At 39.4% G+C, this 17,147-nt stretch overlaps 1 protein-coding gene across 3 annotated transcripts; it reads left to right on the top strand.

Moving 5' to 3' along the window:
- Positions 1-270: 270 nt before the first annotated feature.
- On the top strand, positions 271-3,089 carry LOC134316468 (DNA ligase 1-like). Of its 3 annotated transcripts, none has more exons than XM_062996837.1 (5): positions 661-742; positions 1,599-1,675; positions 1,780-1,992; positions 2,114-2,887; positions 2,988-3,089. In XM_062996837.1, exons 2-4 carry the CDS (start codon positions 1,616-1,618, stop codon positions 2,846-2,848), a joined length of 1,008 nt encoding a protein of 335 aa, XP_062852907.1. In that variant the 5' UTR covers positions 661-742; positions 1,599-1,615; the 3' UTR covers positions 2,849-2,887; positions 2,988-3,089. The 3 variants fall into 3 exon arrangements, with proteins under 3 accessions (XP_062852906.1, XP_062852907.1, XP_062852905.1); XM_062996835.1 differs by having other exon boundaries at positions 664-742; positions 2,114-2,849; XM_062996836.1 differs by lacking the exon at positions 661-742 and adding an exon at positions 271-351 and having other exon boundaries at positions 2,114-3,089.
- Positions 3,090-17,147: the final 14,058 nt, after the last annotated feature.

Here is a 17,147-nt window from a genome sequence, read left to right on the forward strand (position 1 = left end):
CTCTATACTGTTTCTTTACATAAAAAAAGAAAACAAATAACAGATTTTTCAGTTTACTGCGTGTTACAAAATGTCCCAACTTTTTTTGGAAGTGGGATTTATAGTACCATAATATTTAAAGTAATATGAAGTAAGAGTAAATGTAGTGCTGTGTGTAAATACATAGTGCAGCAGGTAAAAGCGGTGGTGAACAGAACACTGTGTACGTCATAATGAAACCGCCTGTATAAAAGCAGCGCGCGCGTGCTGGAGTCCTCACTTCACGTTACGTCTGGTCAGAGAGAGCAGCTAACGCGTGTTAACCGGTGAAAATACTGGATCAGTCTGTGGATTTTCTCTTCACATATTGTGGTAAGTTCCTTCTGTAAGGTAGTAGATAGTTAAACCAAATTTTAAAATGGTGTGGCGCACCGGGATATTCCGCTAGTTCACCAGCGCAGAGACGCTGAACTTTTCGGTTGGAAACACGGCGTTGCCACCGGTCGGCTGGGCGCCATCTAGCGGGCATAATTGGCAGACGGGGATGCCCGGTCTATGTGGGTGGGGTCTTCAAACACTGTGTAAGGACTTCAAGTTCACCCTACACGACTTTCCAGGTCGTCAGGTCGCTGTACTGTTCACACTACACAACTGGATCTCTTGTAATCGGGAGTCTTTCAAGTCGGTGTGTATTTCACACTACATGACTGATTGGCAATAGGGGTATTCACACTACACCATCTATCACCAACTGGAATCGCAGGTGAGCTTCTCTGGTCTCCCAAACTACGTTTTGTCACGAAAAGTGACAAAAGGTTTAATGATACCACGTCCAAAAATGCACGTCAACAAGTAGCGAGCGATCAGAGTTTGTGCGCTGATGTGCAGGGTAAAATCAAGTAGAAAAATAAATGAATCTGAGTGGATTTGGCTACGCGAACAGCATGGATTGTTCTATAGTGAGTTGGAGGTTAATAAATATTTTCTGCAATGCAACATTGGTGTTTTGTAGAAAACGATCAGGTCAGAAATACTGCAAAACTTGTGTGTGTGCCGATGTATTCTGATATAAACTATATTATGCCCGTCCCACCTTTTTACAACTCCTCTCCTGCGTTTCTCCTTGCATTATCATTGGCTGTTTGACATAGCACTCATTGCCAGTTGGGCGACTCATATCCAGATATTCGACATGCTAGATATATTTCTTCACTCACTTGGCGAGCGGCTCGGATGGAGTTGCTGGGTAGTTTACACATAGCGATTGAGAGCCGAGTTTTGATCGCAGAGCGAACGCAGAGTTGCTCACGAGCCGGCAAATCTAGCACCGACCAGTCAGTGAGCGAAAATTAGGGCAAAAATCGTGTAGTGTGAACTAGGCATAAGGGCTGTGCAGGGGTCGGACGAGGCGTGAGCTGCAATATATCCGCCTCGACTGCAGTCAGGAATCCCCCAGCAGCGGAAGACAAATTGACTATGCTATATTGGGAGAAAATGCATAAATAAAAATGGCAAAAATATTTCTCTTAATCGGTTACATTTTACAAAAGAAAAATCCTGGGTTACATACACACAGTATTGTTTCTGATATATTTTCTTGTTCCTTTTTGCATGTACAGTATGAAAGTGGGTAAGTATGTGGATACAAATGTTCCGGAGACTGTTTGGTAAGCGCACCAAAATCCATCATCTTCCTGTGAGTAAAATGTTTTTTTCTTGTTCATATTTGACCTACCATTTAAAACTACCCACTACATTTACTTTAATTATAATGCTAATTGTGTTTCTTATACTGTAAAGAAGGAGAAGGTGAAAGAGAATGGAAGAAATGAAAAGTTGGGGGAATTTGCAGATAAGGAACAGGAGCACCTGCAGGAAGAAATGAAGACCTCTTATAAGAGATTGGAGGACAGCCACGAAATCCTGCTGTCACTTCACGTGATTTTCAAAAAGCATGCCGAGTGCTCTGAGAATCTTTTGAGGGAGATCGAGAAATTGAGTGATGTTATTGAGGTTTGTAAACACTCATATATAAAACAGCATACAGTGATCTAATGTGACTTCAACTCATACACTGTATATAAACATTTCCTAATTCTAATTCTATATTTCATCTTTGCCTTAAAACATACAGAAAACAAAAATGCCTAAGATGGAAGTCAGCCAGGCCTTCACACCAGTTCCAGGATCTTTTTCTCCATCATCCTCTTCTTTTAGCTCTGCCGGGATACGGCTTCCACCTATAAAAGAGCTCCAGCATTCCTCTGTGGACTCCAGTTTGCACACTGATGAAGCAAAGCCATCCCAATTCCCCAAGTTAGCATGGGATGCAAATGAAAGCATCAGCAACAACACAGAAGAGATTTTTCTGACTGGCACTGAGATAAATGAAATGGAGCTGCAAACTGTCGAAGAAACAAACGAGAGCGTTCAAAACGAGCCACCTGATGTGAAAATACGCTGTTTGGAGATGGAGTTTCATGCCAAGAAAGATAAATGGTCCAAGTTTGAAAAGGAGGAGAAGCTGAAACTCAAACTTGAGACGTCTGAGGCGAAGCAGAGAAGACAGACGGAAACTAAAGAGCTAAAATTGAAAATAAAATTTCTGGAAAAGAAGGCCAAACGTGAAATGCAGGAGAGAATAAAGAAGCTAAAGGATCTGGAAAAGGAAATAAAGAATGAGAAAGCAATGCTTCTCCTTAGGCAGAAAGAGCTGAAAAAGAAAGTGAAGATGGAGAGCAAGGAGGAGTGTGATGAGGAAAAGATGGAAGAGCACAGGAAGGATGACGAGAAAGTGGATGAAGTGCAAAACAAAAATGTCTTAAAAATATTTCAAAATCTTAGATTTAGGAGTTGTAAGGCAGTGTAACGTAAGTTTACCACATACAAACGCAACACAAATGAGCTGGTAGGTATGGTCAGGTTTTCTGACTGAGGTGAGATCTAATGCAACATTTACTGACACCTGCTTAACCTTTCACTAATAGTTATTGTTTGTGTTTTCATAGGAAACGCCTTGAAGATCGATCGGCATACATTCAGCCAGACAGACATGCACTACATGCACTGATAATCCTCAATAAAAGCAATGCATTAAAAAATTCACACAATAGTACCATCTTCTTTAACCTTCGCACCACAGACTGAACCGAGGGTGCAAAATCAGTTTTCAGCATTATATCTTTACACAGATGGTATGTGGACAGAATTTGTGGGGTCAGGGCTGTATAGAAAATGTAGATCTTGCCATCATATATTCACTATGATGAAGGCGCGGTTTTGAAATAAACACTTTTTGTACATGATATACACCGATCAGCCATAACATTAAAACCACCTCCTTGTTTCTACACTCACTGTCCATTTTATCAGCTCCACTTATTATATAGGAGCACTTTGTAGTTCTACAATTACTGACTGTAGTCCATCTGTTTCTCTACATACCCTTTTTAGCCTGCTTTCACCCTGTTCTTCAATGGTCAGGACCCCCACAGAGTAGGTATTATTTGGGTGGTGGATGATTCTCAGCACTGCAGTGACACTGACATGGTGGTGGTGTGTTAGTGTGTGTTGTGCTGGTATGAGTGGATCAGACACAGCAGCACTGCTGGAGTGAGTGTCCACTCACTGTCCACTCTATTAGACACTCCTACCTAGTTGGTCCACCTTGTAGATGTAAAGTCAGAGACGATCGCTCATCTATTGCTGCTGTTTAAGTTGGTCATCTTCTAGACCTTCATCAGTGGTCACAGGATGCTGCCCATGGGAAGCACTTGGCTGGATATTTTTGGTTGGTGGACTACTCTCAGTCCAGCAGTGACAGTGAGGTGTTTAAAAACTCCACCAGCATTGTTGTGTCTTATCCACTCATACCAGCACAACACACACTAACACACCACCACCATGTCAGTGTCACTGCAGTGCTGAGAATGATCCACCACCCAAATAATACCTGCTCTGTAGTGGTCCTGTGGGGGTCCTGGCCATTGAAGAACAGCATGAAAGGGGGCTAACAGAGTATGCAGAGAAACAGATGGACTACAATTAGTAATTGTAGAACTATAAAGTGCTCCTATATGGTAAGTGGAGCTGATAAAATGGACAATGTGTGTAGAAAAAAAGGGGTGGTTTTAATGTTATGGCTGATCGGTGTATAACTAGGGCCCTACTAAATTCACAGGAAAATTTTACAGATCTTGTTTTTCAAAAATCACAGATTTCACAGATTTTTACAGAAAACATTTCACGGCAGTCATTAAATAACACTCATAAATTGAATAATAAAATAAATTAAAGCTACAATACACAGCATGGCCTACCTTAACAGTTAAATGTAAACATCCAGCGACTGTTTCCGTGTTTTAACACACACCCTTTGCGTCCACAGAATTGTTTGGGGTTTTTCCAAACTTACCTGAGTCGTGTTTTAGCTGCTTTACACTTCGACATTTTGACTAACCGGTAAACGTGAGACACGTGAATGAAAAACGTTAAAACGCTAAACACAAACCTTACTGTTTGAATTTCACACCAAATTGCATATTACATGGGAAATGGTCATTTCATGGTCAGTGAAGCATTTTTTACAGCCATGAATTAGGTAGGGCCTTATAGGTAACATATTTTTAAATGATCTTATGAAACAGCAGGACCTATAAAAATGACACTTAAAACTTTACTGTTTACCATGTCCAGAACTGGCATTGAATTCTAAGGGTTCATTGGCATCTGGGATGGACCACGTAATGGTTAGATTAATTAGTATTTCATTCAACACATATTGTTTTTGAAAGAAATAACCAAAGATAAAAAGCACCGTCCCAACTATTATCAGCAACAGGTATAAAAGCCAGGGTCTGTCATGGTATGGGGTTGTGTCAGTGCCCCTGGCAAAGGTAATTTACACTTCTGTGATGGCAGCATTAATGCAAAAAAAAAAAAAAAAAAAACATTGAGTACATTGAGATTTGCTGCCTTCAAGAGGACTTCTTTTCCAAGGATGTCTATGCATTTTTCAACAAAAGATTATGCAAAACCACATGCTGCACACAGTACATCAGAGATACTGATGGATATTCAAAATGATCAAAAGCCTTTGTTACACTCAGCTTTAAAGAACATCTTTAATATTGTACAAAATCAGTGATGTATGATATCAAGATTAAGGGTATTAAGCTGTTACTGCATAATATAACTCTCCCTCACTGCTACTTTGTTTGTTTCTTGGAAACACAAATGCAATTATCTGTAGTTATAAAAAGTATTATTTTAACCTGTGAATGCAAATGAGGTGGGTGGTTGAGTTCATGTCGTGGATGGCAACCACGTTTATATACAGTATATTGTGACATTTTCTGCTCTCTAATAACGCTCCGTCGCTCCCTACTACCTCCTTTGAATATAAATCTTACTTAAAATGGTGAAATACTCTACGTAGTGCACTTCACAGTAACAGATAATGTGAATGTAATGCTCCTACAGAATTGCCGCTGATGATTGAAAAAAACGCTTTCTGAAACAGTTTTTAGTAAGAAATGCTGTAATTTGCATGTATTTAGTTTGCAGCGTCACACAGATGATTGTCAATGAAACGCTTGATTGGCTTTCTAACGAGTTCGTGTTTTACTTCACAACCAGGAAAAGTTTGGAGGTTTTTAATTATAAGCACATTTACAAAATAACGGATTATATTCCTAATGGGACACACGGTTATAAATTTAATAGCATCTGAAACAACATAAGCTAAGGTAGGGTTTGGATTTTGGCCACTGTGCCGTAATTTGCAATGAAAACAAAACGTCAGTGTTAAGCTTTTAACTTGTACCTAGGAAAGTAAAGGCACGAAGTAAAATGGCAGAATACAGTTGCTAATCTTTTGCTGTTTTTTTATCTGAACTTACATACTATTTGTTTATTTCTATGCTACATTTCCAATATATGTTTTGTGTAAATTATATTGACTCGTGACTTGACTCTGACTCTAGCCTAAAGACTCGTGACTTGACTCAGACTCTAGCCTAATGATTCGTGACTCGATTCAGACTCGTATTTTGTGACTTGTGAACATCTCTGCAGTAGATGGCCTAAACCGTTGACCTACCAAAAGCTACTAATACTAGAGTACTATATAGACGTAACACTCCTCCCCCAATTTTAATGATAATCATCGAAACAGTTCTTGGAAAGCTGACATGTTGACTGATTGCCTTTATGGCTGCCAGGTTTCATGTTTATCAGAATACATTTATAAATATTATTATTCTATTATTCTAGCTGATACAACAGTAGTGGTGGATACAACTTGACTATGACTGATATTTATCTTAAAAAAAAAAAAAATAGTTCAGAGTCACTAACAATTAAAACCTGACATTCTCTGAGTGGGATTTCTCGGACTGCGGTCGCCTCACAACAAGAAGGTACTGGGTTCAATTGTGGAGTGCATGTTCTTCACATGTCTGCGTGCGGGTTTCCTCCGGGAGCTCTGGTTTCTTCTCTCAGTCAAAAGACAATCAAGTGAGGTAAACTGACACAAAATTGTCCATGGCTGTGTTTGACATTAAAAAACTTGAAATGATGAATCTTGTGTAGCCAGTAATTACCTGTCCTGTCATGAATGTAACCGAAGTGTGTAAAATCCTAATAAATAATACTAATAATTCACAGACAGTGTAGTTGGCAGAATTTTCACAGCAGAGGGCATTGTTGCTCTTCCTGAAATTAATCTTCATAAACCTTCGTTGCAGAAAAGCTAACGTGGTAGACAGATAAAGAGTTAGAAGTGGGAGAGCAGTCATTTGCAGAGTCATTCCAGACTGAAGTAATGGAAATAGTTCACTGTAAAGCATTAATTCCTAGATTAAAGAAATAATATATACTTCAGACTTCACTCTCCCAAGATTCTTTCCGGTGATTTACTTCTGAAAGGAAAAAAAACACACACTGACAACAAATGGCCCTGCTGAAACACAACTTAAATCCAAGTATTATTTGGTTTCTGTCCTAAGCTCGTTCCTGCTTCCAAATACTAATTTATCACATGTTTTTTTTAATTATTTATTATTTATTATTTTTAATTAATTATTTATTATTATTTTTCCCCTTTTTCTCCCCCTTTAGCGCATCCAATTGTTCAATTTGCATCGTGCTTCCTCTCTGTCTATGCCGAACCCTGTCCTGACAGAGGAGATCGAAGCTAACCCATATCCCCTCCGAAACATTAGCAGCAGCCGGATGCATTTCTGCCACCCACACATTGATGAGTTTGGCGCCACCTAGCGTTGCATGCGGAGAGACACACCCTAAGGGCACTCTTCCTTATCTCTTGTGCAGGCGCCTCCAATCAGCCGGCAGAGGTCGTAATCGCATTCTGACAGAGAGAGACCCACATCCGGTTCTTTGTCCCACCCCCAACTGAGCAACCGGCCAATCGTTGCCCATACAGCCACTCAGCTTCGAACCGGTGAAGCAGAGCTGGATTTGATACTACGTACTCAGAATCCAGCTCTGGTTTGCAGCGTGTCTTTTTACCGCTGCGCCACCTGAGCGGCCTATTTATCACATGTTTAAGCTAGTCAGTACTGGTTTTTTTTTTAACACATCAAATGCTAGTAATCATCCTTCTTTTTATGGAAAATACATAATGAATGTTTGTTGCCAAAAAGCTTAATTTTTGTTTTATCTGACCATAAAACATGGTTTCAGTCAAAGTACCAGTAGAATTTAGCAAATTCCAAGTGCTTACATTTGTGACCGTTGAGGCTTTTTCAGAATAATCTTGGCATTGAGCAGTGGCGTAACTAGGATCTCATGGGCCCCAGTGCAAAGAAAGTGCATGGGTCCCCCCCAACAAATTTCAGATATATATATATTGGTCTAGTAACGTTAAGCAGGGTACACAGATTCCCAAAATCCCTTGCTGTGCACTCCCTGTATATTTTGATTACATGTATTCTGATATTTCATTGTCTTTTAGTTATTTTAATATTTTACTTAACGAAAATATTGTCGTGGTTTTACTTTCGTTATCGCCTCACTTTACCGCTAGCATTAGCCACTTGCTACTGTAGAGGGTCGGCTCACATATCCGCTGCGAGTTCTGCTCGTCCGGTGGGGATGCTATGGGTCTTTTGCTGCGTGCGGTTGTGGAGTTGTGGGAATAAAGGCACATAATGAGGTAGAGTTCACTTTAACTGTTTAGTCAGGACTTCAATAAGCGTTACAACACTTTAGACTGCCTAGCTTCAGCAGGCCATACGGCGATCTCATATGCAAAACTAACTAACTGCAGAACGTCCGAACGCACATGTATAAACCGGGTGCTGCATTCCGCATTCTGATTGGCTGAGCTAAATGTCACTCACATATCGCCGCTACAATATTGTAATATAATAATAACGACTTTGAGTTTGGGTCAGTGTGGAGGGCCCCCCTCAGCCATGGGACCCAGTGCACCTGCCCCACCTGCCCCCATGGTAGTTACGCCCCTGGCATTGAGGTGGTGGTGATGGTAGTCTAAGAGACTTTGTGACACCTGTAACTTTTTCTATACTTTGACAATAGTGTTACTTTGTGATTTTTGCCTATCTTACCATTCTCTGCTTTGTGCAAGAGGGCAATGGAAAAGACATAAGAACACAATTAAAATAAGGGGAAGAGTAAGTTGACATCCCCAGTGAAACAGAAAGTTCAGGAGGATAACTGGAGGAAGATTACTGCTTGAAAGTTCCTAGATGCTCTGATAAACTGATAAACTTAAAACACACACACACACACACACACATATACTGTATATATATATATATATATATATATATATATATATATATATATATATATATATATATATATATATATAAAATGCTTTTCTGGGATTTTCAATAATTGTGGTGCATATGGTTTTGTTAAAAATAACTATTCCTTGATGATAGATTATTTTTCTCACTTTTTTTCAGTGTGATATTAAGCTAATTCACCAAATGAATTTGAAAGGGTTTTATAACCCTTTTTACCCATCCTATATTTTCTGGGTTATCTTGATGCTTTTGACCAAGGCAAGCCAGTAGTGGTTTTTGCCCAATGTCTTTCTTACTGTGGAATCATGTTGATCTGATGGCAAATAATGCCTGCAGTTCTTTAGATATTTCTCTGGGTTTTTCTGTGACCTCCTGAATAAGTCATCAGTGCATTCTTGGTGAAATCTGGATATACTGTTCCAGGTTTTCTCCATTTGTGGATATTGTTCTCACTGTGGTTTGCTGGAGTCCCTGAGCCTTAGCAATGGCTTTGTGATCCTTTATAGACTAGTAGATTACAATGACTTTGTTTCAGTTCTGTATTTGAATCTCTTTAGAACGTGCATCATGTGCTGCTTTTTGAGACCTTTTAGCCTGCTTTACATTGCCATTGTATTGGGTAAATTTGGTTAACTGGTTGATTTATTAGGTCCATAATAAACAAGCAAAATAAATAAATAAAATAAATAACAAGCAATCTCATATTAAATATACAATAAAATTAAAAAAATGAAATAACACAAATTCAACAAGAACGGTGTTTACTTTACTTTTTCTGCATTTAGCAGACGCCTTTATCCAAAGCGACTTACATTACAGTTACAGTATACAGTCTGAGCAATTGAGGCTTAAGGGCCTTGCTCAAGAGCCCAACAACAGCAACCTGGCAGTGGTAGGGCTTGAACCAGCGATTTTCTGATTACTAGTCCAGTACCTTAACCACTAGGCTATGGCTTGCCCAACCCATTTCTTACATTTACTTTGACTTAGATTTCATTGCATTTTGAACCCAAGATATTTCATGTTTTGTTTGTTCAACTTTATTTGTTAATAAACATTCATTCCTGCATTTCAGGCCTGCAACCCATTCCAAAAAAAAGTTTGGACAGTAAAGCATTTACCACTTTGTAATGTTACCATTCCTTTTCACCACACTTAAAAGACATTTAGGCACCGAGGATACCAAGCGAGTCTTTGAACCTTTTAATGATATTATGCACTGTAGAGGGAGGAATATGCAAATCCCTTCCCATCTTTCTTTGAGGTACATTGTTTTTAAACATTTCAATAATATTCTCACACATTTGTTGACAAACTGGAGATCCTCTTTTGGAGACTCAGCCTTATCTGGATGCTGCTTTTGTACCAACCCATGATTACAATCACCCGTTGACATCACCTGTTTGGAATCACATCATTATTTAGTTTTTCACCTCATTACTAGTCCGAAATTGCCCCTGTCCCAACTTTTTTTGGAATTCGTGCAGGTCTGAAATGCAGGAATGGCGGTATAATAACAAAAGAAATGAAGTTGAGCAAACAAAACATAAAATATCTCAGGTTCAAATTGTCAATCAGATAAAAGTCAACATAAATGTAAGGAACACTGCATTTTTTATTTTATTTGCATTTTCAGTACTGTCCCAACTTTTTCTGATTTGGGGTTGTAGATTTAAAGGTGTCAGTTGTGTATGACAACCTAAGTGAAGTAGGTAAGCGGTTTCAACTTGGGTGCTGCCCAACTACAGAGAGATTTGATCCACTAAAGAGGGTCAGGTTTTGATCAGCTATTGATTAGAAGATCTTAGGGCTCTTGGTGGAGAATAAAGGCAAAGGAGGTCTGGTATGTAAACCAGAGCCTCTCAAGCAAGAGACTTAAATAAAAACAAGAGAATCTTGAATTCAATATGGTATTTTAGAACAGAATGCCTTTATATGCACTTGTACAGCACAATGAAAGTACACAGCTTGTTTGGGAGCTTGGATTAGGGTCAGCCATTGTACAGCAACCCTGAAATCAAGGAGGTTAAGGGCCTTGTTCAAGGACCCAGCAGGGGTGGCATGTCAGGGATGTTGCAAGAAATTTAGGGATCTACAGATTTTACCATCTACAAGAATATAAAAAACATTGTGGCTCTCATTTTAGGCATAATATACTTTGAAAGCTCCTTCAGTGGACCAGGTTTATACAGGACTGAAGAAGGATTATGAAGGGTGCTTGGCTCCACTAAAACCTGGCTTACTTCATTGCCAATAAAATGGAGTGTATGAAATGTAAACACCTTTTGAAGCATTAGGAAGTTCAATCTCAGGCTGTCTCTTCTGCATGCTCCTTCTCCTACACAAAGCTTTTCCATGTGTGCATGATTTATTAGACTGCTCCAGAGGGAAAAAGAGACATAGTGTGGGAGGAATGGAAAAGGAAAGAAAGAGAGAGAGCACCAAAGACAGTGCTATTCCTGTCTGGGTGTTTCTATGCATTGCTGAAATACACTCTCCTCAAAAGCTTGCTCTGTAGAGAGCCCTCAGTGTGTGTGTGGGGTGGGGTGCAGGACAGAGGAAAAGGTGATAGTGTAGGCATGGGTAAAGATAAGTGCTGATTGGTAGAGGGAAAGGAACAGAAGGAGAAAGCTTATCAAAAATATATCCAGCCAACAGCATATATATATATATATATATATACAGTGTATCACAAAAGTGAGTACACTCCTTACATTTCTGCAAATATTTCATTATATCTTTTCATGGGACAACACTATAGACATGAAACTTGGATATAACTTAGAGTAGTCAGTGTACAGCTTGTATAGCAGTGTAGATTTACTGTCTTCTGAAAATAACTCAACACACAGCCATTAATGTCTAAATAGCTGGCAACATAAGTGAGTACACCCCACAGTGAACATGTCCAAATTGTGCCCAAATGTGTCGTTGTCCCTCCCTGGTGTCATGTGTCAAGGTCCCAGGTGTAAATGGGGAGCAGGGCTGTTAAATTTGGTGTTTTGGGTACAATTCTCTCATACTGGCCACTGGATATTCAACATGGCACCTCATGGCAAAGAACTCTCTGAGGATGTGAGAAATAGAATTGTTGCTCTCCACAAAGATGGTCTGGGCTATAAGAAGATTGCTAACACCCTGAAACTGAGCTACAGCATGGTGGCCAAGGTCATACAGCGGTTTTCCAGGACAGGTTCCACTCGGAACAGGCTTCGCCAGGGTCGACCAAAGAAGTTGAGTCCACGTGTTCGGCGTCATATCCAGAGGTTGGCTTTAAAAAATAGACACGAGTGCTGCCAGCATTGCTGCAGAGGTTGAAGACGTGGGAGGTCAGCCTGTCAGTGCTCAGACCATACGCCGCACACTGCATCAACTCGGTCTGCATGGTCGTCATCCCAGAAGGAAGCTGACGCACAAGAAAGCCCGCAAACAGTTTGCTGAAGACAAGCAGTCCAAGAACATGGATTACTGGAATGCCCTGTGGTCTGACGAGACCAAGATAAACTTGTTTGGCTCAGATGGTGTCCAGCATGTGTGGCGGCGCCCTGGTGAGAAGTACCAAGACAACTGTATCTTGCCTACAGTCAAGCATGGTGGTGGTTGCATCATGGTCTTGGGCTGCATGAGTGTTGCTGGCACTGGGGAGCTGCAGTTCATTGAGGGAAACATGAATTCCAACATGTACTGTGACATTCTGAAACAGAGCATGATCCCCTCCCTTCGAAAACTGGGCCTCATGGCAGTTTTCCAACAGGATAACGACCCCAAACACAACCTCCAAGATGACAACTGCCTTGCTGAGGAAGCTGAAGGTAAAGGTGATGGACTAAACCCAATTGAGCACCTGTGGCGCATCCTCAAGTGGAAGGTGGAGGAGTTCAAGGTGTCTAACATCCACCAGCTCCGTGATGTCATCATGGAGGAGTGGAAGAGGATTCCAGTAGCAACCTGTGCAGCTCTGGTGAATTCCATGCCCAGGAGGGTTAAGGCAGTGCTGGATAATAATGGTGGTCACACAAAATATTGACACTTTGGGCACAATTTGGACATGTTCACTGTGGGGTGTACTCAGTTATGTTGCCAGCCATTTAGACATTAATGGCTGTGTGTTGAGTTATTTTCAGAAGACAGTAAATCTACACTGCTATACAAGTTGTACACTGACTACTCTAAGTTATATCCAAGTTTTATTTCTATAGTGTTGTCCCATGAAAAGATATAATAAAATATTTGCAGAAATGTGAGGGGTGTACTCACTTTTGTGATACACTGTATATATACCTACCTAGTTGGTCCACCTTGTAGATGTGAAGTCAGAGACGATCGCTCATCTATTACTGCTGTTTGAGTTGGTCATTTTCCAGACCTTCATCAGTGGTCACAGGATGCTGCCCAAAGGATGCTGTTGGCTGGATATATTTTTGGTTGGTGGACTATTGAGTGTAGAACAGTGAGTGTAGAAACAAGGAGGTGGTTTTAATGTTATGGCTGATCGGTGTGTATATATATATATATATACAGTATATATATATATATATATATATATATATATATATATATATATATATATATATATATACTGTATATATTATCGTGAGATTAAGCTAAGTCACCACCATCAACTCCTACAATCTTTTTTACTCATCTTTACTGTGGTGCCAGTAATTGTGGAAGGGACTATATCTGCTGCATTCAACACATGGGCAACATTTAATACCATCAACCCAACACACAGTATATGTCTGACCATTGCAATGCACATTTTTGTGTAGTGGTTCTAATGTTTGTCTAATTTGTGCAATGTGAATTGTATATCTACACACTATGTAGCACATAAGATGACGTTTGGGACATAGCCATGAAATAGCTTATAAACAATGTCTGATTGAGTGAAAACATTAGCAGATAATTTGGCAGTTATGTGTTGTCATCTCACAAGTGAGAACAATGCAGTAGAAACAAATTAATCTTTGTAAGATATTTTTAGACTGGAGCTAAAGCTGTGCTGTCACCCACAAACAAATGGATATATAAAATATATTCAAGAGAACTGAATAAACTTGGCATGCACAACATTATGCTCGTGAGAGAGGCAGTATACAGTTTCAGTGCCATTTTTTGCCAACTTTTCCAATTACAGTGGATTTAACGAACTTCCATGTAACGGATTTCAGATCTGTTTACAAGAGTAATAGGCTTTATTTTGTCGGAAGGCTCATTTTGTTCTCGCCTTTTTCTCAGTGTTTTATGCCTTTTTTCTACAAGTTCTAGTTTAGTTATGCACCAGCGCTGCTCCAGTAGCCACCAGCAGTGCTTCAGGCTCAGAATAATAGATACTCTATGTCCCCACTATACAATCACGGCAAAAAAAAACATCTCCTCCACCACACAAGGTAAATGAAATTTCTCCCCAGTAGTACAGTACACCAATTTTAATATTTATTTACAGGTTTTACATTACATATTTTTGCATCTATTTACATTGTTTATTTTACTGTTTTTCATATGTCCATGTTTAGCATTTTTGTGGACCTTAGTGCTGTGTTTTTGTATATGTTCACACCCTCTGAAAAAAAACCTCACTGTTTCGGACAATCATATTTTACGAACTGATGCTCCCCTCTTTTAGTCTGTTAAATCGAGGCTCCACTGTACTTTAAAAAGACACCAAATCTTGATAAAATAATTTTCTAAAAGAATAGAACTCTGGGTACTCTGGTTTCTTTACACATCTCCAAAATATGCAGGAGGTGAATCGACTGATTTAAATTCACAATAGGTGTAAGTGAGTCTGTGTTTGTTGCCCTGCAATGAAATGGCATTCTGTCTAGGGAATATACCTTTTCTGTGCCTAGTGTTTCTGGATGGTGCCATACCCATATATATATATATATATACACCGATCAGCCATTAAAACCACCTCCTTGTTTCTACACTCACTGTTCATTTTGTCAGCTCCACTTACCATATAGGAGCACTTTGTAGTTCTACAATTACTGACTGTAGACTGTAAGGCAAGGCAAGGCAAGTTTATTTGTATAGCACCTTTCATACACAGTGGCAATTCAAAGTGCTTTACATAAGGACAAATTTTTTTTATTAAAAGCATTAAAACATTCCTGAGATCTAAAACCTCAGAAAGACTTCTTGCAAACATTTAGTTACAATTAAGAACATGAAATTCAAACAAGAGAGATAAAAAAAATTAAGGACATGAAAAATTAAAAGTAAATATTGTAAAGTATAACCTACAATTTAGGGAATATGAAATTAAAACAAGAGAGATAAAAAATTAAGAACATGAAAACTAAAAGAAAATATAGTAAAATATACACTACAATTTAGAAGAGCATGAAAAACTAAAAGAAATATGGTAAAATGAGGGTAATAGAGTAGGTAATACTGTAGTGTAATCTGTTTCTCTACATACTTTTTTAGTCTGCTTTCACCCTTCAATGGTCAGGACCCCCACAGGACCACCACAGAGCAGGTATTATTTAGGTGGTGGATCATTTTCAGCCCTGCAGTTACAATGACATGGTGGTGGTGTGTTAGTGTGTGTTGTGCTGGTATACGTGGATCAGACACAGCAGCGCTGCTGGACTTTTTAAATACTGTGTCCACTCACTGTCCACTCTATTAGACACTCGTACCTAGTTGGTTCACCTTGTAGATGTAAAGTCAGAGACGATCGATCATCTATTGCTGCTGTTTGAGTTGGTCATCTTCTAGACCTTCATCAGTGGTCACAAGACGCTGCCTATGGGGCGCTGTTGGCTGGATATTTTTGGTTGGTGGACTATTCTCAGTCCAGCAGTGACAGTGAGGTGTTTAAAAACTCCAGCAGCGTTGCTGTGTTTTATCCACTCATACCAGCACAACACACACTAACACACCACCACCATGTCACTGTCACTGCAGTGCTAAGAATGACCCACCACCCAAATAAAACCTACTCTGTAGTGGTCCTGGGAGAGTCCTGACCCTTGAAGAACAGCATGAAAAGGGGGATAACAAAGCATGCAGAGAAACAGATGGACTACAGTCAGCAATTGTAGAACTACAAAGTGCTTCTATATGGTAAGTGGAGCTGATAAAATGGACAGTGAGTGTAGAAACAAGGAGGTGGTTTTAATGTTATTCATACATGGCTGAAACCAATGAATGTCTAAACTGTATAATACTGTCCACAAAGTCTTAGTTTGTGTGCAGGATACTTCCTATGAACATTCTGCAGCATTTAGACTCTTCAATCTGAGCTGCTATTCTTAGAATCCTGTTTCAGGTTTGTCATTGCATCCCAGGCAATAATATTCCCTCCACTGCTTGCTTTAAAGTCTGGCACACCTCCAATACATTAACATTTAGTAAATATGCACCTGTTACTAATGTATTTCCTCTATTATCAGGAGTAGTCACAGATGGTCTGTGGAAAAAAATACTCATTTAGCAAGTGGACAGCTTTATTTTAATCTAATGGTTGTCTTTGTGTTGCAGTGTGTATAAATAACTAAATAATGTGGTTTGGCATGAATTACAAGATCAGCTGTGGTATTACATGTGGCTGGAGCAGTGTGTGGGAGGAAGTGGGTGACAATAGTGTTGGGTGATGTGTGACGAAAGAAGATGGCAATATCTAAGCTCGCTCCAGAGCAGTTCATCACCATGGATAGCTCCCACACCTACAGAGCTGCACCATCAGCCTTTTATAGAACACGAGCCATTTAAATGCCTCTAAAATAACACGCTAATGGTAGTGCTTATCTTTGTGCTGCCTTGCAACAGAGGGACAGATTCAGGGGTAAATACATACAGAGACAATATTTATACAAAGTAAATGTCATCAGACATGTTGTCAAAAATTGCATTTGCTAATTAATTTTATAATAAATGCATTGTGGTTAGTCCTGTTTTGTTAATTCACAAACGAAATAATAATTTATCCATAAACCGTACATCATGCCCATCAGCTAGTTAATTAGTGGGTTGTCATCTGAATCACATTACTGTCAGCTCTAAAAATAAATAATACACCCATGTTCTCTCCAATGCAAACAATTTCTGGCAGTGGAAAAGCAATTCTCTTAAAAATCGTGTTGACTTTCCACACAGCAGAATAGGATACCATGTTTTCAACAACTCATGTCATTAATCTGTTGCTCTGCTAGAGATTACCTAGTCAGCTGTAGGAAATGTCATTGGTAAATGTAAACAACTAGGACCAACAACAGCTCAAGCGAGTATATCACAACAATGTTCTCTCTACAAATGCAACCCAAAATGTCCCTGAAATGAGGATGAATGCAAAAACAATTCATCTAGAGCTTTATAGAATGGGTTTCCTGACCAAACTAGACTGAGGATTTCCACACA

Source organism: Trichomycterus rosablanca, chromosome 6, assembly GCF_030014385.1.
Source record: "Trichomycterus rosablanca isolate fTriRos1 chromosome 6, fTriRos1.hap1, whole genome shotgun sequence".
NCBI classification, from domain to species: Eukaryota; Metazoa; Chordata; class Actinopteri; order Siluriformes; family Trichomycteridae; genus Trichomycterus; species Trichomycterus rosablanca.